A 24488-nucleotide genomic window follows, 5' to 3' on the forward strand; every position below is an offset into this window, starting at 1 on the left:
TGAGTCTCCTAAGAGCCTTTATTGCCAGTCGTGAGCTCTTGAGGCCCCTCCCTGCAGACACTTGCCCCGACATGCACACTCACCCACCCAAGCATCTCCCACTCTGTGGTTTGAATGACTTTTAGTAGAAACTCTCCTGTTTCCGTCTGCCGCTCTCTCCAGAGACATCTGGGACGGGGTGACGCAGTGCAGTGTGTGGACTTATCACCCCCGCTCCCCTCAGCGAGGCTCAAGTAGGGGATGGGGCTGTGACATCCACACCTCTCCCGTCTTCTAGGAGGCTTGCTGAGTCACCGTCTCCAGGGGACCACATTCTGCTCGATGACAGGAGCAAGGAAAGAAGGGGCTTTAGCAGTCCTGGGGTGAGGGAGGGGACTCGAGTCTGATCCCGCTCTCTGGGTCTACCCCGAAGCCTAGGAGAAGCTCAGGGGTGTGGCTCCGAGCCCCTAGAGTCTCTCTGGGCAGCGGGTAAGCCCATTCTGCTCAAGTGTCACGGATGGAAGGATCAGAGGCAGGGGGACTGGGTTCTTCAGGAAGACAAGTGGAAAAGGTTTTCCAGGAAGACAAGTGAGCTGGCACAACGCAGTGAAAGTGAACCAACAGCCTCTCCCAGGGCTGGGCCCGGAGCACCAGGAAAGGCCCAGCCAAGGAGGTGTCCTCGCCTCTGGCCTGCAGCCCAGCCTCTCCAATGACGGCTCCAAGAGCAGCAGGAGGTCAGGAACCTGGAGGCTGGACCGGTTCCCTGGGACACCGAGGCCCCCGAGGCTGCTGGGCAGTGGTTGTTGGTTGAGAGGAAAAGGTCCGAGGCGGCTGGGCCTGGCCAGTTAGGGATCGACGAAGGACACGGCGATGTAGCGGGTACCCTTGGTGGTGGGGAGCCCCTCGTGGTAGTGCGTGAGTCTTCCGGGGTGCATGAGCGCCCAGCCCTTCCGCGGGGCTCGGATGGAGCAGTTGTAGCGCAGGAACCGACAGCCCCCGCCCTGGGAGACAGGAAGTGTCAGCTCCACAACAGGAAGTGTCAGCTCCCCAGTGGGAAAGTAGGCCCTTCCCCTCCACCTCCCATTCTCCCACCTGAGCCCCCACAGCCAAGCAGCCCTCAGCACAGCCTGTGGGACGCCCTGTGGAGTGACAGCCACAGGCTGCCTAAGGACGTCACTCAGGGTGATCAAGGGTCAGGCAGCCTTGGGCAAATGTCGGCCACACCCTCTACTACCTTGTGACCAACTTGAGCCTCGGTTTCCCCTTCTGGCAAATGGGCATGAAATTGCACAGGGCAGTGAGAATTCGATGAGGTGATAGAAGTGAGAGCTTATGGTCAGGTTTCTCAACCTCAGCTCTATGGATGTTTTGAGCCAAATAACTCTTTTTTTTTTAATTGTAACATAATACACATAACATAAACTTTACTATTATACCTATTTGTAAGTGTAAGTTCAGTGGCATTAATGCATCCACACTGTTATACAGGGTCACCGCCACGGGTCACAGTTCTTTCTCCGGGGGGCTGCCTGGGCATCCTGGCCTCGACCCACTAGGTGCCAGTAGTGCCCCCATAGTCATGACAACTGAAAATGTCTTCAGATATTGCCAGTGTCCCCTGGTATATGGTCCATTCTCAAAAAATACAGGTGTTTTAATGGGTGTCCATCACAGTGCCTAACCTGGGACTGAGTCCCCAAAAAACTCCTTTAAAATAGCAGCTTATGACAGGAAGGAAGGAAGGAAAGAAAGGAGGAAGGAAGGAAGGGAGAGAGGAAGGGAGAGAGGAAGGGAGGGAGGGAGGAAGGAAGGAAGGGAGGGAGAAAGGGAGAGAGGAAGGGAGGGAGGAAGGGGTGAATATGGCCCCACAGATGATCACACCTAGAGCCTCCCTTGGGGTCCCGAGGCCCCCAGAGCTGCTCCCACCTCGCCCTCCTGTCTTCCCAGGTTCCCCAGATCTCCCCTCCAGCCCCATGCCTGCGCCCTACACCCAGACGAACCCTGGGTTTAGTCACACCCAAGCAGCCCTCTTCCAAGAACGACATGAGCCCTAAAGTCCTCATTGCTAACAGCTGTCCTTCTGTGAGCACGTACTGAGGGACCACGTTAAGCAATTACCTGGATGAGCTCATTGCAAACTCACAGCTCTGTGGAGGGCCCTCTTAAGTTTTCCCATCTGAGATATGAGGAAGCCGAGACTCCAAGAGACTGCCTGAGGCCCCGGAGCAAGGGCGAGGCAGGGCCAGGTGCAGGCCGCAGGCTCCAGGCCTCCTCGCGTCTACAGCCCTCGCTCGGCCTCTCGCTAAATGGCGCTCTGGGCACCCCCACCCCCTGCCCAGGAAGCCTTCCCCGTGGACCTGGCGCCCCTTCTCTCTGGTTCTCCAGTTCTCTGGTGCTGGCGTGTCCCATGCCCCGGATTCAAGCCCTCTGCACGCTGCGCACCGGCCCGCCCTCCCGCCTGCCTGCTCCCTGGGCCAGGGCGGCCCCCGCTCACCTCGTAGTCCACCCCGACCCTGTTCAGGGCGATGTTGATGGTGAAGGTGGACGCGTCGTGGTGTGGCACCAGTGAGGGCTGCTCGTCGGGCTTGTAGCGGACAACAAAGGCCAGGTCGAACTGGGCCTGTGCAGGGAAAGTGACACGGGGAACCGGCGTGAGAAGAAGCCACGGACAGGAAAGGCCGGGGTGTGCGGAAGGGCCCCTCACCCAATCTGCGGGAGGGTCGGCTCCCGAGGGTGGGTCTGTCTAACGCTGGGTTCTCCGCTGCCTGGCACAGTGCCTGGCACGGAACAGGTTCTCAATAAAAATGTAGGGAGGAAGGGATGGACGTGGAGAGCATTATGCGAAGTGAAATAAACCAGTCAGAGAAAGACAAGTACCGCAGTGTTTCGCTCGTATGTGGAATCTAATGGACAAACTGAACTAAGAAGGAAAACGGAGTCAGGTACACAGAGAGCAGGTTGAGGCTTGGGGGGTTGGGGAAGGGGGAGGGGTGGAGGGATCGAGTAAAAAGGTAAAATGACTCAATGACTCATGGACAGGGACACCAGCACAGTGATTGTGGAGGTGGGGGGAGGGGACTGACGCTAATGGGAAAAATAAAAAACACGAGGAGGAGAGAAAGAGCAGAAGGAGGGAGGAAGAGAAGGGAAGGAAGGGCAGAATGAACGAATCTAGGCTGGTGGGCCCCGCCCAGAGCAGGTGTTCGAAGAAAACCACACGAAGGAGGAGGTCACCGGGTGAGGGAAGTACAAAAGCCAAAGCGGCCCACCAGTGAGGGAGCTGAAGGCCAACCGCGGGAAGGAAAGGGCGGGAAGGAAAGGGCAGGCCGGCCAGCCGGCCAGCCGGGGGCGCCTCTGGTGAGCTGGCATAGGAGTCACCGAGGCAGGGGTGGAGGACAATGAGGAAGGGCTCAAAGGGTCACTGGTGATGTCAGAGGCTGGAGGCAGAGCGGCCCCGCCTCCCCTGGTCCCAACATCTGATGTGAGACTTCACACCCTCCTGCCCGCAAACCAAATACGGAGGCCTCTGCCCAAGCTGGGAACGCTTCCCTCCTCTCTCTCCCCTCGCCCCTCCCCTGCCACTCCGCCCCTGCCCTGGTCCTGGCCGCCCCCCAGGCCTGCCCACCCTGGTGTAGTAGCCGGGGTAGAGCTTCTCCGTAATGGGCGCGATGTACTCCACCAGGAACTTGTGCCACTCGCGCTCAAAGCTGATCTGGTTCATGTGGATGTCGATGGTCGGCACGTTTTCGTAGCCGCCCTGGATGCGGCTGTCCTGGAGGCGACCCAGAGAGGGTGGTGAGCAGGATTCTAAGATGGCCCCCAGGTTCCCAGAGCCTGTCTCATCCGCCGCCCTTGACCTTGAACCTGACAGGTTAAGGCCAGGTCATCAGGCAAAAGGGAAGGGGTTTTGGAGGTGTAATTAAGGTCACTAGTAACTTGACTTGGGTTTTATCCAAAGGGAGACTATCCTGGGTGAGCCCTTTAAAGGAGGATCTTGAAGAGAGAAGTCTCCTGCTGGCCCAGAAGAAGCAAGACGCCACGAGTTCTACCACTGCGAGGGATGAATTCTGCCACGTGAGCTTGGAACGGGACTCAGAGCGACAGACGGGCACCAACCCTGGCCGACGCCGCAGCTGCAGCCCAGTGAGACCCGGAGCACAGGACCCAGCTAAACCACACTCAGGCTCCTGCCCACAGAAGCCCGGATATAGTAAGCGGGTGTTGTTTTAAGCTGTTACCTTTGGTGGTGATGTGTTACACCGCACAGAAAACCAATGCAGGGGGCCACAGGTCCCAGGGCCCGAGCACAAGGACTAACCAGACCTCGGACCGTCTGGGCTATGCCAGTTACCGGGTTCTGGAGATCAGCCAGCCTCCCAAACACATGGATCAGGCAGGTAACCAGGAGCACAGATCAGTCAGCTGCCAGGTCAAAGCTGGCCAGTCTCTGAGACACCCTGGCGCAGGGTTACCAAACTTCCCAAGGTGAGTGCAGGTATGGGGTCCCTCCTTCAGCAGAACGCCACTTGCTTCTGCTGCTTGGTGATGTTGCTTCCTAACTCTTTCTCATCGGCACTTGCTCGTTCCTCCCCCATTCCATGCCCAATCTCGGGGGGAGGCACACTCACTCCCATAACAAACCAGGAACTGGAAGCCCAGCACCTTAAGATTAAGGCAGCTCAAAGTCACCCAGCCGCCATGCTGGCTTGGGGACCAGCACTCCATCCCACCTCTCAATCCCCTTGCTCCTTAGGGCCTGCAGGGCCCCCCGCCAGCGACCCCGTCTCAGTAGTTCCAGAGGCAGCGGCTAGCCCGCCAGGAGGAGCCCAGGGGCAGGCCGGGGGGCGGGGCATCCTCCCCACTGCGCCGGGAGCCCCACCTTGTTATCCCCCAGAGACCACTGGCCGTAGTGCTCCATCTCTTCCACCAGCTCGTCGCAGGCCGTCTCCGTGAAAATGGGGAACCAGTAGACATCCGGGCAAGGCTGGGGAGGGCAGGGGCTTGGTCACAGGGGTCCAGAGTGGCATCGCCTCATCCTCCCCCTGATCCCATGGCCCGCGTGCAGAACTCGCTGCCGCAGGAAGTGCAGCTCAGAGCTGGCCAGGGTCACGGAGCTACCCGTGCCAGGCCCCGCACTGCCAGCGCATGGGCCCTGAGGGAGCAGCGGCCGCCGCTCTGGGGGGAGCAGAGGAGTGCCCGCTTCTCACTCCTGGCCCACTGGCTGTGGTCCACAGTTGAGACCACACTTGGGGATGTTTTTCTCCTTCCTGCCTGGTCCCCAGCTGGCAAGTGCCAGCACGGGGAAGGGGCCTCCTGCTGCCCGTTCCCTCGCCTGAGCACTGCCAGAGCACTAGAGGCGCCTCCCCCCGCCCCAGCTCAGCTAGGTTCGGTCCTCCATCCTCCGGCCCCCCAGCAGGTGTCGGGTATAACCCAGCAGCTTTGTTCCCGGGGCTGCTGCCCGGCCCTCACCATCTCCACCAGCTTCCCTGCCAGCACCTTGGTGTAGTTCTCGTGGATGTACTTCTCCTTCCAGTCCTGTGGGGAGGGAGAAGCGGGCTGGGGTCCTGGGGTCTGGCCTGGGCCAGCTGGGACTCACCCCTTGCTTAACCCCATGGGCTGCTCCAAGAGGGGGTTCCTGCCCCCAGGCCACATCTGACAGAAGTGAACATGTGCGTGCCTGGGGGAGCCGTGTTGCGCCTCTGCCCACCGGGTGTGTGTGTGTGTTTGAGCGCAGAAGTGTGCCCACAGGGGCTGGTGTTTGAGTGAGTGCGACACGTGTGCATGTGTGTACAAGTCTGCGTGAAGGTATAGGCAGGTGCCCGTATCAGCCAGGAGCTCACAACGTCCAGGAACACTGTCACAACTTTCGTCTCTTCTGAGCATCACAACACCCTCAGGGGCAAGTCAGGCAGGGACACTGTGCCCATTTTAGAGATCAGACAACTGAGGCCCCAAAGGTGGAGAGGCTCAACCAAGTCACAGCAAATGGACCACTGACTCCTAGCCCTTCGTCCACTAGATGGCGCTGCTTCTCAAACTGCCCTTCTCTCCCACCCTAAATCTAGCCTGACAGATCCTCTACCGTGGAGGGAGGCCGGTGGCCCCACAGGGTCCCAGCGTCCTCAGTCTTTGAGAGGGAACCCTTCAGGTCATGGGATCACTGAGGTCCCTTCTGTTCCCACCCCTTCCCACCCACCCAGGCCTCACCTCCGGGTTGTTGAACACCTCCCAGAGGTCATTGTGGAGGTGAGTGGTCTGGTAGTTGTCCAAGGAGAGCAGGTGGCCGAAGGTGTGCCGGTTGGTCAAGAACATGAACACATCCTGTGGAGAGGAGGCTGGGATGAAAGAGACCCTCCCCCTCCCCTGCACCCCCCTGGGCGGGGCCTGACAGCAGCTTCCTCCGCCACCAGCTTGGAGTTCCTAAGATCTGGGACCCCAGTGGGGTCACCCCGTGTCCCCAGCACCTGACCCAGGCCTGACGCTGGGGTTGCAATCAGGGAAGGCTTCCTGGAGGACTGAACGGGAATGAAAGAATGAATGTGCACAAGAAAAGGATGGAGTTCTGATCCAGAAGTTTGGGGCACAGGAGAAAACATCAACATGCTATCACATTTTTTAAAAATAGCCACAGCCCTGGCCGGGTGGCTCAGTTGGTTAGAGCATCGTCCCTGTACAACAAGGTTGTGGATTTGATCCCCAGTCAGAATACATACAAAAATCTACCAATGAATGCATCAACAAGCAGAACAAAAAATTGATCTCTCTCTCACACTCTCTCTTTCTCCCTCCCTCTCCTTTCCTCTCTCTCTGTCTCTAAAATAAATTTTTTAAAAAATGTTTAATAGCCACAAAAAATATTGGGTGGGACACAGGACAGGGTAAGGGCATTTCTCGGGCATAATACTTGGAGTTCGTTTTGGTGAAGAGTTTCGTTTTCTTTAGGCGCTGTCGAAAATGTAAATAAAATAGATGGTGTCAAAACTGGGTCTGCTGAAACGATCCCCACAGACCCCGAGGACCGGCCCGTGTGCCAGCACCCCCAGCACCCACACCGGGCCTCCTCTGACTGCCCGCCCGAAGCTGACCTGCTGCCGGATGTTTGCGCAGAAGGACATGTCAGGGTCCAGCTTGCTATGGTGGAACAGGTCTGTCTGTTGCAGCTCAGCCCGCAGGGCGCTGCCCTTGATCAGGTAGATGTTCGAGATATAGGGCACGTTCCAGATGCCACTGAGGGAGAGAGAGAAAGATGGAAGGGGCTGGAGGCTGGTGGTCAGGGTTGTAGACTAAGGGTCAGGGACCAAGGGAAGGGACCAGGATAACTGTTGGGAAGTCCTTCTGTGTATCTGACTGCAGTCCTCCTTGCTTCAGGTTCAGTGGGAATTTGAGAGCAGCAAGGGCAGGACTACTGGGGCCGGCGGTGCTGCAAGACCAGGAGGAAGACAGGTGAGGGCCCTCCAGCCCCTGTCCCACAGGTACTCACACACGCCGCCCCTGCACAATGTCCACGTAGTCCTCGGAGCGAGCATAGTAGCCGTCTGCACTCAGCGCCCCCCAGAAGTTCGACCACAGCCTCCCATGGCGGGTCATCAACGGAGCGATGACGTTCCTAAGAAAGGGAGCCTCTCAGAGGGGTCCCCCTGCCCGCTGGGAATTTGGGACAGAAGGGTAGGTAGAGTGTTTCGACCAGCAAGCCCCTCCCTGGGGAAGGGCCTGGAGTGGGTTTGGCCCATTTGATACCTTCTCCCTCCCACAGGACAGCCAGGGACAGGGTGGGAGGGGGTGGCTCAGGGCGTGTGGCAGGGAGGGGGAGCATCCTGGACCAGGACAAGGATGCCAGGCTGGGACAAGCCCAGGGCAGCAGGTGAGGCCAAGGGGTGATGCGGTTGGGGGGCAGGGGGAGTGGAGAAAGGCAGGGGAGGGGCCCAGCCTGGGCCCAGGCCTACCATGAGCAGTGCTGCGCCAGGATCCCCGCTCTGAGGGGCGGCCCGCCCGCCCGCCCGCCCGCCCACCAGCTGCAGCCTTCCCACAGCCTCACTTGTTCTGCTCAATCAGCAGTCGCAGGGTTTTGGGCTCAGTCAAGGCCACATCAGCATCCACACTGAAGTAGTAGGTACAGCTACGGTCCTGCCGGCACAAGTCCCTACAGGCAGGGGGATGCAGGGTCAGGGGGGTGGGGCTCCAGTGCCAGCCTCCCACCCAGGATCGTGGAGCCACCAGGCAGCTGCACGGTCCATTCCTGCCCCCATGTGGTCACCGGGTACCAGCCAAGGGCCTTTAGAGAGGTCAGGCCAGCCCTGGTGCAGGTTGGGACCAGCAGCCTCGAAGGACCCTCCCGATTCCAAGGCCCAAACCCTGATGCAGATCCAGGCTCTCAAGATGAAGGCCCAGAGCCTGACAACTGGTATCAAGAGCCCTGAAAACCCTGGTTCTGAGGACAGCACAGCCCCCACACAGACAGGTCCCTGCACTGCCCAGGGCGGGGGGTAAACTGGTTCTGCCTTCCTGGAGGGCGGTTTGGTAACTTCTACCAAAGCCTTAAAATTTTCTGTTCTTTTTGTTCATCTGCTCCAGGGCGCAGGAATCTACAGTCCATGGTCCAAATCCAGCCCACTGTCTGGTTTTGTGTGGCTCGGGAGCTAAGAATGTTTTTTACATTTTTAACTGGCTGGGGAAAAGATCAAAATAAACTGCATGAAAATCATATGAAATTCAAACTTCAGTGTCCATAAATAAAACGTTGCTGGAGGCCAGCCACACGCGCTGACACTCTACCCGCAGAACTGAGAGGCTGCAGCTGAGCCCATGGAGCCGGTGTGCACAGACTGACGGTCTAGTCCATTACAGGAGGTCTGTCAGCCTTGGATCTGGACGGCCTGATTCCTCTATAGTCAATGCAAATTACTTGCTTGTCTGTTTTAATCATAAAGGGTGGGAGGAGGTATAAGGGGACTAAATAGTAATGGAAAAAATATAATAAAGATGAGTCCTAGCTGGTGTGGCTCAGTGGATTGAGTGCCAGCCTGCCAGACAAACGGTTGCCAGTTCGATTCCCGGTTAGGGCACAGGCCTGGGTTGCGGGCTGGGTCCCTGGTTGGGGGTGCGCAAGATGCAACCACACACTGACGTTTCTCTCCCTCTCTTTCTCCCTCCCTTCCCCTCTCTAAAAATAAATAAAATCTAAGAATTCTTTTAAAATATAATAGATTATATATTAAAATGATAATAATAATAAAGGGAAAACCAGAGGAACCAGAGACTGTTCCTCTAGCTGTCAGCATCTCTCGAGCTCTGGCTCTGCAGCCCTCCCGCTTCCTCTGGTTTGTTTCCTGCACTCTGGTCACCGCTCAGCCCCAGCCAGGTGCGCCTGGTGCAGGACAGAGACTATTTCCCCATCTGACAGATGGCAACACTGCGGCCCAGGGAGGGGCAGGCACTGGCCAGAGACCACACAGTCCTCTGAGCTCCTGTCTCCTAGTCCGATACTCTGGCACCAGCCGCCAGCAGAGGTAGCCATGGTCCCCCGGGCCCCCAACTCACGCGCCCATGTTTCTGGCGTCAGCGTTCGCCACCCGCACCTCGGGGCCCACCAGCTTCGCAGACTGGTACTCGCCGCTGTGCTCCGCCAGGAACTGCTCCACCTGAGCCTTGTGGTGTTGTTCCTGGGGCAGGGGCAGGGGCAGGGGAGGGGGCGGGGGGGGGCCTGAGTACACAGGTCCCACCCAGGATCACAGCACCTCCTGCCACTGCAGGTTGATCTGCTTCATTCCCAGCACATCTGTGGCCACCTGTTTCCCTAAACCCCATGCCTCTGCCCATGCCAGACCTTCTGCCTGGAGCGCCCCCTGGCCATCCTTGGACCATCCTCCCCAAGCCAGGCCAGGCCCACCGTCCTCTTACGAGCCTCTGTCACCAGGATGGCACCCCAACCCATGGGCCCCACATCCAAAGTCACTGATTCTGCTGGCCTGGGGTGGGGCCCATGGGTCTGCTTGGTTACAAAACACTCCAGCTGATGCTTGGATCTTGCTTTGAAAAACAAAGCCCGGGCCCCTCGCATGGGGCTGCAGAGAGAGCAGGGTCTTTAGAAACAAACTCAGGGGTTTAGAAAGAAGCCTGGCCCTGCTACAATTAGCTGGTGGCCTTGGTCAAGTCACTCCACCTGTCTCGGCTTAAGTTTCCTCTTTTGTAAAATGGGAAGGTGAGCCCTGACAGGTGTGGCTCAGTTAAAATAATAAAATGATTGGGCATCTTTCTACAAAGCAAAATGAAGCCAGTTGATTCCAGGTCAGAGCACATGCAGCTTAGGTTCCAGTAGGAGCGCACACAACAACCATCGATGTTTCTCTCACACATCGATGTCTCGCCCTCTCTTTCTCCCTCCCATCCCCTCTCTCTAACAATAAATAAAATATTCTTAAAAAAAAAAAGGGCGATCTTATCGCCCTCATAGGGTCATTGTAAGAAGTTGACAAGTCAAAGCACACAGTAGGTCCGCAAATACTGCCTGTGACACTTCTCTTTCTCTACCCGAAGTCACAAGTCATGGGTGTGCTGCTCGATGTCTCCAGGGAAGTTGGGAGCCCCCCAAGGGCAGTGCCTACACCCTTCTACCTGCATGTGGCACAGCTGAATCAATGTCTGGGACACAGGCAGGGAGCCGGGCCGGGTGTGGGGCCCCAGGTCCGTGGGGGTGGGGTGCAGGCTGTCAGGGCTCAGAGGTCTCAGAAAGGGGTGACCCTAGATGGGCCAGCTGAGGAGACTTTAAGGAAGACAAGGAGCCTTGAGAGCAGGTAGGATTTGGAGAGTGTACCGGGGCTCCCAGGTAGGGACATCGGGAGAAGCAAAGGCTGAGAGGTGGGACTTTATCTAGTGAGGAAGGAGAGGCAGGAAAGGGCCAGGGACCAGGAAAGCTGATTCCAGGCCTGCTCCCCACAACACAGCAGACCTCCGGGCCCTCCAGATGCCCCAGAAGATGCTCAAGGAATGAAAACCAACTTGACCATCGTCAGATCAAAGGAGGAAGGACTGGCTGGGGTGCAGGGGCAGGGGGGGAAACAGGGATAAGGACAACAGCTACGAGCACCTACTATGTGCTGCCGATGCGCCAGGCCCTCATCTATGTGCTTCACATGTCAACTCAGCTAGCCCTTGCCGCAATCCTGTGTGGTCAACATGATTATTATCCCAGTCTAACAGATGAGAAAACTAAAGCAGAGAGAGGCTGAATTACGTGCTCAAGGCCACACAGCCACTGTAAACAGTGGCGCTGGGATTCAGACCTGGCCAGCTGGACTCCAGAGTCAACCCAGTAATATGGGGATACAGCCCACTGCCCACTTCCATGTGGCCCAAATGAGACTGTTTCAGTCAGTTCCTCAGAGGCCTCAGGCTATCTTGTGAGGCTGGGCCCTGGACCCAAGCCACACGGCAACCCCTCCTAGCACCCGCTACTCACATGGTTGTGAATGAAAAGCCGCATCCGCCTCCGGGGGTAGTGGAGGCGCAGGAGCCGCTGGAAGAACAGGGACAGGAAGGGCGTGGGCTGTTCGATGAACACGCCGACCAGCACTATGGGCAGAGCTTCATCCTGCACGGGAAGGTAGCAGCACAGAGTCCAGCAACGTTCACCCACTGAGCCTCCACCGAGCCCCTCGGGCGGCCTGCGTGGACCTAGCAGGAAAGGGGCCTGGGCCAGGGAGCTCCAAGCAGGAGGCGCAGGTGGGCAGAGGCAGGGACTGGCAGGGGGTCCGGAGGATGCCCCTGCTGGGGACCAGGAGCAGTGGGAGCCCTGACTCAGAGCGAGCACCCGTTGACGGCAAGCTGTTGGGGGAGTGTGGCCAGTGTGGGGTGTGAAGTGGGCCTCAATGAGGACTAAGCTTGTGGGATAGGGAGGGGGTTGCAGGAGAGCCTGAACGGCCAGACAGAAAAAACTGGAACTTAGGCATCTAGGGGTCAGCTGGAGCCATGTGTAGTCTGAGAAGGCTTCCGGGAGGAGGTGCCTGGGTAAGGCAGAGGACAGAGCCCCAGGCAGGGAGGGAATCTCTTTACTTTCCACCAGAGACAAGAGTCTCTTCCAGAATCACCCATCCTCCCCACCCCCCAGCCTCTGACAGCCGTACCCCAATGCCCTTGAGGCTTCGCAGGCCCTCGTCACACACAACACAGCCCGTTTCGAAGGTCCAGAAGCGCGGGATGTAGTTGCCCAGGTAGTTCAGCTGCAGCTGTGGGGACGAGGGGTCAGGGAGGAGCCAACCAGTCCCACCTGCCTGCAGCCACCGAGGCACATCCCCTGGGCCCCGGTGGGCCCGCACCCCAGGCATCTGCCACCCCTGAGGGAGCAGGACTGTGACTTTATTTTGGGCAGGCCTTGGAGAGCGTGTTCATTCCCCTGGAAGGTCCCCAGAGCTGAGGGAAGACAGAGGGAAGGCTTGCTGCCGGTGCTTTTTCATCTCTGCATCAGCCGAAAGCTTGTGAAATGCAGATTCCTGGGCCCCACGCCTCTGAGGTTCCCATTGAGCAGCTTTTGGGCGGGGTCAGGACATCTGCCTTTTTAACACACTCTCCCTCCTCTCCCTTCCTTGTGCCTCTGATGGGGCGGTTGAGGGCCTCACTCGGAGAAACATGCTGGGAAGCTGGGGCCCGTTCCCCAGGGGCCTGTCTGTGGCTCCAGGGACCATGAGGGCCGGTCTGTCCCGTGCCTGACTGACTAGGCCTCATGCCCTGGTGCAAACATTCAATAAATAACAGAGTGTGGGTGACCTGGGGCAGCCGAACCTAGGCCTGGATGGGGACAGTGGCGTCCTTTGTGTCCTGTGGTCCAGCGGGATGGACAGAGCCTCACCAGCTGCCACAGTAGGAAAGATGGCTCCAGGCTGAACTCGGATTCGAGGTCAGTGCCAGGGAGCTCTCGGGGCCTAGGTGGGTGGCCCTGGCCCCAAGGAGAAGCTGGCCCCGCCCCCTCTCCCCAGGGGCTGCGCCCCCCTCCCTACCTTGGTGGGCCCGTTGCCGTGAATCAGGACCGGGAGGGTGTCGTAGGCCAGGTTCCGAGCTCGAACATGGCCCATTTCAAACTTCAGCACGACCTCATCTGGGGGTGAGAAATCACAGTGCCGTCCAGTGTCAGACCCAGGAGCCAAGCTCAGGGGCTCACGGGCTGGGCTTGAACCCCAGCTCTCCCGTAGTGAGCAGGGTGTGCCCTGGGGCTAGTCCCTTCCCCTCTCCGAGCCTCAGTGTCTGCATCTGTGAAATGGGGATAACAGTGGGAGGGCTCCATGTCTGGCAACCACTTCGCGCCACGCCTGGCACAGGGTGGGCAGGGCATCCACAGCAACCCATTTCCCAGCTTCGGGCGTGGACTGGGGAGACCCCGCAGACAGGGTCTGGGCGGTGCCTGCTCTGACAGGCCTGCAGAGCAACCCTGAGTGCATGCCAGCCACAGAGGCGGGCCTGAGAGGGACAGGGGACAGGTCCTGACCTGGGGGAGAGAGCCCCTAATCCCCACGCTTAGGACCCTGTTCGTCTGCACATAAGACAGGAAGCTGGCTTGTTTGACAAGCGTAAAACACAGAGTGGCCTTGTCCAAGGCCTGAGAAGTTGCTGGGGAGGGAGGGCGTTGTGGTGGGTGACCACATAGGGGAGCCCCTCTGTGCAAGCTCCTGGCCTACCCAAGGGGCGATTTGGATCCAGCTTTGTAACCCAGGTTCATAACTCCCAGAAACCACAGCCACAGGGCGTGATGTCCCGCGCCCTCCTGGGGGCGGAGCCAGGGCCCTCGTCGGATTTCAAAGGGACCCTTGCACATCCTAACATCACCAATCAGTGATTTGGCCCAACTTCTCTCTTCTAAAGATGGGGAAAGAGAGGCCCAAGGTATGCGTGCACGTGTCTTGCCTTAATCACCCAGCAAGCTAGTGGTAAAGCAACGTCATCACCAGCTACGGACTTGGGGTCAGCCCGAGGGTGTTTGTGGGTTTCAAGGACCAACCAGCCTCCAGCCCAGCTGGGAGGAGGGAGGCAGGGGAAGGAGGAGAAGCAGGCCCACCTGTGAGGACCAGGGATCTGGGGCAGGTCGGTACCCACTGTGTGACTGCTCAGATCCCACCAGGCTGAGAGGCCGCCTCCTTGCTCTGGTGTTGGGAGGGTTCTGCGAACCGGTCTCACGACTCTGCGTTCTCCACCCGCAGAGACAAAAAGCTCTGCCCCAGGACACCCAGGTGGTCTCTGGGGACCTGAGGATGGGGCAGGCGACGTCCCAGCACAACAGACAGAGAGGAACCAACGCTTTCTGCCCCTTGGGCTCAGGCCCTGCCTAGAATCCTCACCTCCTTCTCCCCAACCCTCTCTCCATCCCCTCCTGTAGGGGCCGCTCACCCAAGGCTCCGTCCAGGTTCTGGAAGATGCGGCAGCGGTGGTCCAGGGTGATGTTGATCCGCTCCTGCAGGGAGGATGGCAGCAGGCTGCAGCAGGGACAGCCCGGGGCAGTCGCTCTCCCACCTCCGCCCCTTCCTCTCCCCACATCTGCTTTGCCCAGTCACACCAGGCCAGCCGGAGGCCAAGCCCCTGGGATCTAGTGGCCTAGTGACTCCATTAACAGAGATCCAGGGGTTCTCAGAACAGGAAGGAACATAAGGAAACAGCTGGTTCCACTGTAACCATCGCCACAACAACAACAAATGCTGGCTTAGCATTGCATTGTGTGCCAATCGCCATGCTAGGCACTGCACATACTTTAATTTAATCTGCATAACATCCCTATGAGAAAATATCATTCTGTGTGCCAATCACTACGCTAAGGATCACATATACATTAATTAACTTAATCCACACAACCTTTCTGTGAGAAAATTCCGTCTTCATTGCATTGTATGGATTTCTAAAACAAGGCACAGGGAGGTTGGGTAACTTGCCCAAGATCGCAAAACTAGGAAGCAGCTGAGTTGGCATTCCAACCCGGGTGGCCTGGCCCTGAAGTCCCTGTTCAGGGCACAATGCTGCCTCCCGCACCCAACGAGGCAGAGCAGGGGCAAGGGGCACTCTACGCTCCGCCCTCATCCCCTGCAGAGCGGCTCCCTGGGTACCAGTGAGTCCCTGTGCTACTTCAGTGGTGTCACTCGAGGCAAAGGAGGAGGAAGGACTGAGTTAACAAAAAGATCAGATTCATAATTTCCACTGCACAGGCCCGGCTGCTTCATTTCATCATTCTGTGGATGATAATACTGAGGCCCGGGGAGGGGACGCGACTTGCACAGCGTAAGCATGGATGGGGGTTTGGGGGGTGAGCAAGCCAGAATCCAGGAACCCTGACCCCGAAGAGCTTCCTGCCTGCCCAGAGGATAGTGGCCAGGTCTGGGGCTGCACTGGCCTGGTCCTGCTCCCTCCACTCCCCTTGATGACACCTGCCTCCAGGCGGGCTCGGTGGCCTGCCAAACTCTCATCAGCCCCCCAGAAATCCCCCCAGACAGAGTGGGGGAGGGGCGGCTCAGCTTGTCATTCCTTCCATCACCATCGCCCTCTCCCGACAGGTTGTGGGTTCCTATCTCCCCTGGAGGGCCCAGGAGGACACAGACCCCGACTCTGGCCCATTGCCACGCCCCTGCCCTGCACCTGTCAGTGTGAATGAATGAGCGAATCGATGAGTGGGTAACGGGGCTGTCAAGGCCCAGCCGGGGGTTCAGGCCCTGGAGGGGCTGCTCCCAGCGCAGCCCGGCCCCTGGGGTCCAGGATTCCCCAGCCCCGCCCACTGGCTCTTACCCTCTTCTCCGGGTCCAAGAAGATCTTGGTGTAAAAGAGCTGGTCGCTGTCACTGTCCTGGCCCTCCCACTCGGCCACCAGCTTGCTGAGGTTGGGGGCGTAACCGACAAAGCCTAGGGGTCGCCAGGGACACACGGAGACGGACACTTAGCTTCCAGCCTCTAAGCAAGGGCCTCTTCCCAGCCTCCCCTCGCCTCCACCCACTCCTTTATCCACAAGCTCTGCCCCCTCTCAGAAGTCCTCCTGGATTGAGAGGTGATGTCTCTAGGCTGGAAACAGCCTGCCAGTTAGTGTCATTTGGTGACAAGCTCCCGCTGAGCCCAGAGAGAAAGAAGGATCAACGGTGCCCACTAAACTGCACCCACTCGGGTGCTGGACCCCCAGAGGCAGCAAATGAGTGGATTAGACCAGGAGCTGACAGACAGCAGAGCTGGCGGGCCCAGGCCGGAGCCTTGTTCTACAGTTATCTCGGAAACTTGGCCCCAAGAAGGGCAGAGGCTGGGCCAAGGTCACACAGTGCATGGGGGCTTAGAGGGAAAAGCCCACCCAGGTCCCTGGCTGTGGGGCGCACAGGTGAGAGGAGAAGAGAAATGGCAGGAGGTGGGCAGCCAGGGAGGGCCAGGCCATTCGGACAGTGCCCACTTTCTCAGCCAGGGGGGAAAACAGGCTGCCAGGGGTGGATCCTCTTTCCGTGGCCGGACAGAGAAATCCAGGATAAAATGTGGATTTTACTCCGTTCCGTGGGAAGCCACCGAGTAGTGCGTGTCGATTTGCCTCTGGCTGCGGGGTGAAAATCAGATTGGAAGGAGGTGGGGGTGGAGGCTGGCAGGGCAGCGTGGGGACTCGACAGAGGGCCAGGAGCCCCGTGGGGCAGCGGCAGTGGGCGTGCACCCCGAAGGGCAGATTCAAGAGCTCTTCTGAGGTGGCAGCGGTGGGACCGGGTGAAGGACTGAGCTGGGAGAGGGCACGGGAGGCATCGGGGCGACTCCCGGTTTCACCCTGTGCAGATGGGTGGCTGTCCCTGAGATGAGGAAGACAGCGCGGAGTGGGGGCACAAGTTTAAGGGGTGAGGAATCAGGAATTCTACGCAGGACATCCTGTGTTTGGGACCTGAGAAATGCCCCCGTGGACCTGAAGCAAGCGGGCAGCCTCCCGAAGGCAGTGGGCGGAGCCTTCCGGAGCCCGCCCAGCCCCACCACCGCGCCTCACCTCCAGAGCCCAGGAACCTCTTGCCGTCATCGGACACCGCCGGGTACTTGGCCTCCAGCCTGCGGTCCGGGTAGATGAGCTCCTGGGCGGAGAAGACCACCTGGCTCCTGGCCTGCCGGAACTTCTTCAGGAGCTCCCGGGGCCCGGATGCAAACACCACGTCGTAGCTGCAGCAGAGCCAGAGGTCGGGACAGAGGTGAGCAGGGGTGCGCTCAGGGCCCAGGAGACCCCTTCTTGTAAGCCTCCTCCTCCCACAGTCTAGGAAACGAACCTGCTCTGCTGCCCCTGGCCCTGCCCGCCACGTTCCCACCCCGACCCAGGGCAGAGAGACGGTCCCTACAGCCTGGGCCCTTCTCACGCTCAGAGCATGGCGCGTCACACCTGGGCAGGTCCCCCACCCACCTTTTTACCAAGAGTGGGGATGGGCTACACCAGTGGGTCGTTTCTGGGGTGCACAGACCCCCTAAAACTGTAGGCTGCCTTAGCTATAGCGATCCCCCATCATCCTAGATGTCCTGGGAAGACCGCAATTTAAAATATTCTTCTATCTCTCTGCTGAAAGGCCCCATCCAGGAAACCCCCAGCCACTGACCTGTCTGTGAAGAGGATGACCAGGTTCTCCTTGTCTGCATGCTTCTCCAGAGCTTTCTTCAGCAGCCGAACCTTCAGCCCTCCACCAGCCGATGTCTCCTTCCCTCCATTCCAGTCTTCCCCCAGGCCCAGTGCCTGCAGAGAAAGGCCCCTTAAAGGTGGTCATGTGACCCTGCCTGGCCAATCATGCTATGGCAAATCATAGCCATGGTTTGAGCATGTGACCCAAGCAGAGCCTATCAGAGTCTTCCCTGGGACTGTTCCGTTAAAATTAAGGGAAGGCTCTTTTCTGCTTTTCAGCAGAAAACATAAGTGCATGGCTGATGGTCATCTCGCCACCATGTAGAGGGAGTCTGTCTGCAAATGAAAACCCAACAGGGCCTAGAGATGAAAAGACAAAGACTTTCTCACGCATGAACCCCTGGATCCAGCTATGTCTGAAGCAATCCCCTGCCTCAGATCCCACTCATGTGAGCTAACATACTTTCTGGCTTAACGCCTTTTGTCTTGCCCATCATCCTGGTGCCTGACACAAGGAAGCACTCAGCACACTCAGCTAAATGGAGGACTGTCTCCCTGTGGGCTCAGCACCATGGGCCACAAGCAGAGGACACACACCCATGACACCGATGGACTGGGCATTAGCCTGTGTTTCTTCAGAGCAGTGTTTGTACAGGCGAGGTCTCCCTATTACTGTCGTCCCCAGATCACCTGGGGGGAACTGTAGAGCTGCCGATGCCCTCTAAGCTAGCCGCTGCCCGCCAGGCGAGCCAGCGCACACGACGCTGAGCACCGCCACACACCTCTCTAGTCCCACCTTCCCCACACTCTTCATCTCTGGCCCCTCCCAGACTTGGCTTATGTTCTTCCCCCTCTTGCTTTTCCTAACTCATCTCCATCTTTCAAGCTTCCAGAAGCTACCCCTGTGGCCCCAGGTCCGTTGGGGAAGGGCGGACACCCAGCTCCTGGACTCTCCCTCCATCACTCAGTTGTCTCTGCCCCACCTGGGGAGCCCCTTACCTGGATCTTGTAGTTGAAGAACTGCGCTGACCGCTTGAAGCGTCGGAACCCCTCGGTCTCCTTCGTGGCCACTGTGAGGACTAACAGATTGTCTAGGGACAGAGAAGAGCATGGTGAATGGGAACAGAAGACGAGGACGGGTGACAGGCAGGAGCAGGTCACTGTTCTTGTCAAATCCTGCATAATGTGTCTCCATGTCCATTACAGACAAGAGCACAAGGCCCAGGTAGGAAGGGGGTGGCTAAGATCACTCGACTGGTTAGTGACAGAGCTGGGATGTCTGTCAGCTCGGTCTCCTGATTCTCCTGCAGGCCTCCACTCACCTGGTAACTGACCAACGTGACAGGAAGTGTCCAGAGCAGAGGTGTTCCCATCTTGCATTGTGGGACTGGGTCTCTCTGGCTCTAGGGGGCTCTAGGGCCAGGCACAGGGGTGGAGGGAAGGGTTCACTCTGAATGCTGAATGCCAGGAGCACGTCTAGGGCCCATGCGAGACATTAGCGCCGGGACAGCCACCACCATCCACAGCTGCACCCAGGGAAGACCTTGCTAATCAATCCCAATAGATCTTCTTGCTGAGCCCCACTCAGCCAAGTCTCCCAACACCGTGAGAGCCGATGAGCGATGGGCCTGGAGTGGAAACTGACTTGAAATCCTGGCTGTGGACCAGAGCAGCTGTATTACCTTTTTAACAAGGGACCTCTCCCGGGCTCTGTAGTGCGGTTTCACCTCTGCAAGGAGGCAATGGGAAACAACTCCCCAGAAAGCATTTCCGGGGTCCCTGGGGAAGGCCTCCCAGACCTCACATTGAGACTGCATTCTCTGAGTAGCAAAGGCTCGGTAGCTGGCCTGCCTGGTCGGAGTCCTAGCTCTGCTCCTTACCAGCTCTGTGACCCTGGGCAAGTCCCTGACCTTTCCAGCTTCAGTTTCCCCCTTGTAAAATAGGGATAACAACAGTACATACTCCTCAGGGCTGCTGGACTAATTCCATGAGATCAGGCCTGTAAAATCCTTGTTGGGGTGCTGGCACATGCTAAGAGCTATTGCTGGTGCCCATTCATGAGGAGCAAATGCTTTGCTCCGGTATTCAAGACCCCTGCCGATCAGCTTGGTGCCATACTCTTACCGCCCCCCCGCCCCCCGCCGCCCCGAGTGTGCCGCCCTCCAGCCAGGAGTCCCGCCTTGCTGGGCTCCTCTGTCCTGCCAGGGCTCCCTCTGTCTGCCCGTTCTCTAACCTTCCTCCAGGTCCCAGGAAGAGTGGCAGTGATACCTCTTCCTGGCCACCACCTCTATGAAGCCTTCTCAGATTTTTCTTGACCTCTCTCCTGCCCTCAGGGTCAGGATGCCACTTTGCAGCACTCATCATTGTTCCCTGGGTGAGCCTTCCTTCCCCGGGGTCCAGGACTGAACACTTTCCCCCGGGAACAGACCTACCAAGTGGTGCGGTCACGACAGCAAAGGCAGGTTAAGCACCCCGCCTACTCCCACCCTAGGAAGTCAGGAGGAGCCTGAGCTAAAATAACAAAGGGGTCCAGCCTGGCAAAGCTGGATGACCGGAGGGACAGACGGCTGGCCTCAGAGCAGGGGCTGGCGCCGAGCGGCCCAGCAGGCATTGGCAGGAACCTGAGGGGGCTGGGCCCAGGGACCTGCAGCAGAAGGGGCGGTGGATTCACTAAGCTGGTGTGGAGGGGGAGGCCTCACCTCCTGGCCCTGGGGTCCGGGAAAGCGGGGCGCTTCTCCCCCTTGGCGAAAGGCTCCCCCAAGTCCTGCCAGGATTGTTAAGTTTCCCCCTGTCCCCATCCAGGTGCTGAGAGCCGGAGCTGCCAGCTCTGAGGCGCTCTTGTCTGAGGCCCTCTTGTTGGACAGGAAGAGTGTCACATTTCATGGATGGAAAAAGCCAGCGTGAGTGCCTGTGTGAGGTTCCGGACCCACCACTGGATCTGGGGCTCTCCTGAGGTCAGGCCGCGAGGGAGGGAAGGGGGGATGGGGTGGTGTGTCTTCAGGCTTTTTCAGGTTTCTGCTTCCAGATGACAGTGACAATGATGGCTAACCTTTACTGAATACTTTCTGCTCCCCGGACTCTGTTCTAAGCACGTTTACAGTTAGGAGCCCAGGGGGAAAGCAAGTGGGCGGGGCCCTGAGGCTCAGAAACCCAACGCTCCACAGAGACACCCTTCAGGTGGCCCAGAGCTCTGACCCACCTGCAGAGAGGTGAAAAAGACCTGACCACGTGACGGGAGCTGGGGCCAGGGCCGCAGAGGCCTGACCCTAAGGGCTTTCGGCTCTCCTGACCTACTGCTCAAAGTCCGATTGTGGTTTCCCCAGAGGAATGGCCCATGATCCAGGGTCAGCGGAGATAAGCCAGACAGCAGGCGGGAGCAGCAAAGACAGGTGGTTGGGCAAATAACAGCCTCTCGGCGCCTGTTTCCTCCTTTGCAGAATGAGAGTAGTAACAACAGTAACGTGCTTTCCTTCGGAGACTCCTACCAGGGTTAAAGGAGCTAATGTCCATAAAGTGCTCTGCAGGGCACCTGGCTGCACCTGGCCGCACCTGGCCGCGGGGCTTTATGCAGTTCTTGTTGTAGGGAAGCTCCCCTCAAAGAGGGAGCTGCGTGAGGGCAGGTGCTGCCCTGGGGTTGGGGTAGTGAGGAGCGCATCTCAGGGGTAAGAATGAAGCAAAGAGACTGGTCGGCGGCGGGGGGGGCGGGGGGTGCTGTTGGGGAGCGCAGACACCTCTCTGGGATCCTAAGGGGAGGCTGAGAGCTCAAGCTGGGTCCACCGTGCTCCAGCTGATGTTCCCTCTGTCCCCAATAGTGCCAGCCCAGACAAAGGCCCGGCTGGTAGGAACGTGGCCCTGGCTCTCCAGGCATTGTTAGGACACACCCAGTCTGCTCTCTTGGGAGATGGGAATGACTGAAGCTCCTCCCCCAGCCTCCAAGCTCACCTCTGCCTGGACCGGAAGCCAGACACAGGGATCCCCCATGCCCAGGGGCCAGCCTTGCCTCTCTGGGTTTAGCAGCCTCAGGTCTTAGATTCTTTTGCTTCCCAACTCATCCACATCCAACTGGGCCTGCCTGACTCTAGGGACAGCCCTGTCCCCTGCAGTGTAACAGCATGACCCCGAGCCCCCACCCAAGCCCAGCTGACATCCCTGGAGCCTTGGATCTTGGTGGCTCCAGGCTGCGGTGGGTCCTTCCCTCTCCATGGGAAGGCCCACAGGGAAAGGTGTGAGCCCTGGGAGAGAGCTAGGAGCCTCTGCAAAAGGGAGAAAGGGCCACAGGTGCCTGGACTGCCCCGGCCCCTTAGCTCTACTCTGTTGAAGACCTTTTTCTGTCCCTCACACTGGCCTTGGGGTTTCCCCGGGACAGGGTGGTGTCTCCTACCTCAGGCACCGGGCTATCTGGGAACAAAGGGTTGTGTCTCCTGCATCACACTGGGCATCTGCTGGGGTGAGTAGCTCTGTGCCCCCTCAGATGGGGGCCCCCCTAAAAGTGACAACTGCCCATCTTTTTCTCCATGCGCTGAATCCATGTTTGGATGAGGGGTGCACAAGGGTATCCCCACCCCAGCACTCCAGAGCAAAGCCCCTGCCCCACCTCAGGCCTTGCTGTACCCCAGAGGGACACACAGTGCCTGCCCTGCGCCTGCCCCAAGGGGACATGCCTCAGCAGCTGCCCCATCCCAGCCACTGGGCGCTGGACTGGACATCCCAGCCCAGCCACAGGAGGGAGAAGCTGGTGTCTCTGGGGGCTGCTGGGGGGGCCTTCCCTGGCACCAGTCAGTGGGCAGCTTGGGCAACGCCCGCAAGGAAAACTGCCATCCCATTCCATCCTCATGGCCAGCAGGCGGAGGGGCTCACCTCAGCTGGGTCTGGGGAAGCTGAGCAGGTTCCTCCAGGCAGGGCCTCCAGGCAACAGCCCTCCCCAACCCGGAGGAAGGGTTTATAGGCACAGCAGGGGGCTCTGAGCTCCAGTTCCTGACTTTACTTTCAATCAGCTGTGGCAGCCTGAGACCAGGTGTTTAACCTCTCAGAGCCTCAGTCTTCCCATCTGCAAAATGGGACTAATGGTTCCTTCTCAACAGGGTCTGAATGGCGCAAGGCAAGCGCAGAGCTTCAGTTTGAGAGCAGCCTGAGGTTAGCCCCATGCTTGGGGACCTGCTGTCTCTTCTTCATCAATGATTGCTTACGGTCTACGAGGTGCTTTAGCTGGGTGATCTCAGAGACACCCCAAATCCTGCACACTCTGTAGGGGCTGCCTTGTCTCGACTTTGCCCCCCACCATCACCTGCTGGGGGTCAGAGCACCTGAGGCCTTGTCACTGACCTGGTCCCTCCCAGACTCGCCTCTGTGGGCTTTGCGGTGGGGGCCAGAGCTTCTCTCATGGGGTGGTATGGGGTGGAGGGTGGTCACACAAACAGCAGAGGAACTCCGAGTAGAGGCCCAGGGAAAATAAAGGCTATGATAGGGTTCCTGGCTCCCAGCCAGGGTGGACCCAAGCCACAGGCCCTTTGCACATGCTACCAGCCCAGCTCTGTGCTCAGCACCTCCCTCACTGGATTTTTACAAATAATTTATTTATGTTTTAGAGAGGAGGGGAGGGAGGGAGACGGCGAGGAAGAGAAACATCAGTGCATGAGAGAAACACCGACCATTCCTCTTGCACGTCTCCAGTTGGCAACCCAGGCCTATGCCCCGACCTTTTGATTCACAGGCCATTGCTCAATCCACTGAGCCGCACTGGCCAGGGTCCTCACTGGATGTTTTGACCTCTCTTACTGCTCTGCCGGGATACTCCAGGAAAGCTGGCAGCTCTGGGCCAGCAAATGCCTTCATCCGCGAATAGCACTGCACTGGGAACCACTCCTTCCACCTGCCCCACCCACCCCACTAGGTGGCCTCTCAGCTCCATGGCCTCTTCTTGGCCGGAGGTGAGCTCTGGAACCAGAAGCACCGGGTGTTAATCCTGCTTCCAAGGCCCACAGGCTGTGCGACCATGGGCAAGTGAGCCCACTGTGGAGCCTCAGTTTGCCCATCTGGAAAATGGGGATAACAGGAGGACACACACACACACACCTGAGGGCTGCCATCAGGTTTCACTGATGCCTGGTCCTTAAATGCTCCCCAAATCATAGCTCCTGTCATTATTACGACTGCTTCTTTGTCCCTCTGAGTGATGAATTGGGACTTCAGTGTTCCTTCCCTTCTAGATGTGGGAATCACAGTCTCTAAGAGGGGAAGTGATTTGTCCAAGTCATCAGCGAATCAGTGGGCAAGTAGCCGGAACCCAGAAACCGCCGCCAGCCCAGGCCTCCTGTAGAGACCGGTCCTGACCGATCAGCCCTCCGCTCTGGATCCCTCGCCCGACCCTGGCCCGCGCTCTCACCCTCGGGTTTGGCGTCGTCCTTCGCTTCGACCAGCAGCAGCCAGCCCAGCGGGGCCAGGAGCAGCAGGGGCCGCATAGCCAGGGTCTAGGGACGTCCGGTCACCCTTGCGGTACTAGCAGGATGGAAACTTCGCGACGAGGCAGGCGGTCCCGCTGCCACGCACTGGGCCCGCCCCGGGGCGGTGTCGTGCCGCCCAGCACCCCTCCCTGCCGCCCTCCCCGCGGGGAAGGAAGGGTTTTCCTGCAGACTTGCCAGAACAGAGGCCTCTTAGTTGGAGCAGCTCCCTCTGGCGTGTCCCCGCGGCTCCTGGGTCCTGCCGCCGGCCTGACCTCCTCGCTCCCTTCCCAAGGGGCTTCATTCACTACGACCGGGAAGAGGAGAGGAGGGAGAGCCGGCGAGGCAACGATTTCCATACCCCAGATTATGCGCCAAGGCTTGATGGTATCAATAGCCGTGAGCCCCAGTTTCGTGGCCTAAAGTGGGGATTACACTAGCATCTGTTCATTAGGTCTTGCACGGGTTAATGAGTGTTACCTGTGGTGCACTTAGAACAGC

At 58.7% G+C, this 24488-nt stretch overlaps 1 protein-coding gene across 2 annotated transcripts; it reads right to left on the minus strand.

Annotated features, from left to right (window-relative positions):
* On the minus strand, positions 1 to 24091 carry PLOD1 (procollagen-lysine,2-oxoglutarate 5-dioxygenase 1). 2 transcript variants are annotated; one of them, XM_054579735.1, is made up of 19 exons: positions 23933 to 24091; positions 18550 to 18641; positions 17531 to 17664; positions 16939 to 17105; positions 15730 to 15842; positions 14350 to 14413; positions 12969 to 13066; positions 12099 to 12200; positions 11435 to 11566; positions 9517 to 9638; positions 8015 to 8119; positions 7460 to 7585; positions 7065 to 7206; positions 6187 to 6300; positions 5449 to 5514; positions 4859 to 4963; positions 3605 to 3751; positions 2474 to 2599; positions 1 to 314 (listed from the first exon to the last, which is right to left on the minus strand). In XM_054579735.1, exons 1-19 carry the CDS (start codon positions 24006 to 24008, stop codon positions 291 to 293), a joined length of 2055 nt encoding a protein of 684 aa, XP_054435710.1. In that variant the 5' UTR covers positions 24009 to 24091; the 3' UTR covers positions 1 to 290. The 2 variants fall into 2 exon arrangements, with proteins under 2 accessions (XP_054435710.1, XP_054435709.1); XM_054579734.1 differs by having other exon boundaries at positions 1 to 980.
* Positions 24092 to 24488: the final 397 nt, after the last annotated feature.

The sequence above is a fragment of the Pteronotus mesoamericanus genome, unplaced genomic scaffold, assembly GCF_021234165.1.
Source record: "Pteronotus mesoamericanus isolate MK-2021 breed Mesoamerican mustached bat unplaced genomic scaffold, CSHL_Meso_final contig_557, whole genome shotgun sequence".
Lineage (NCBI taxonomy): Eukaryota > Metazoa > Chordata > Mammalia > Chiroptera > Mormoopidae > Pteronotus > Pteronotus mesoamericanus.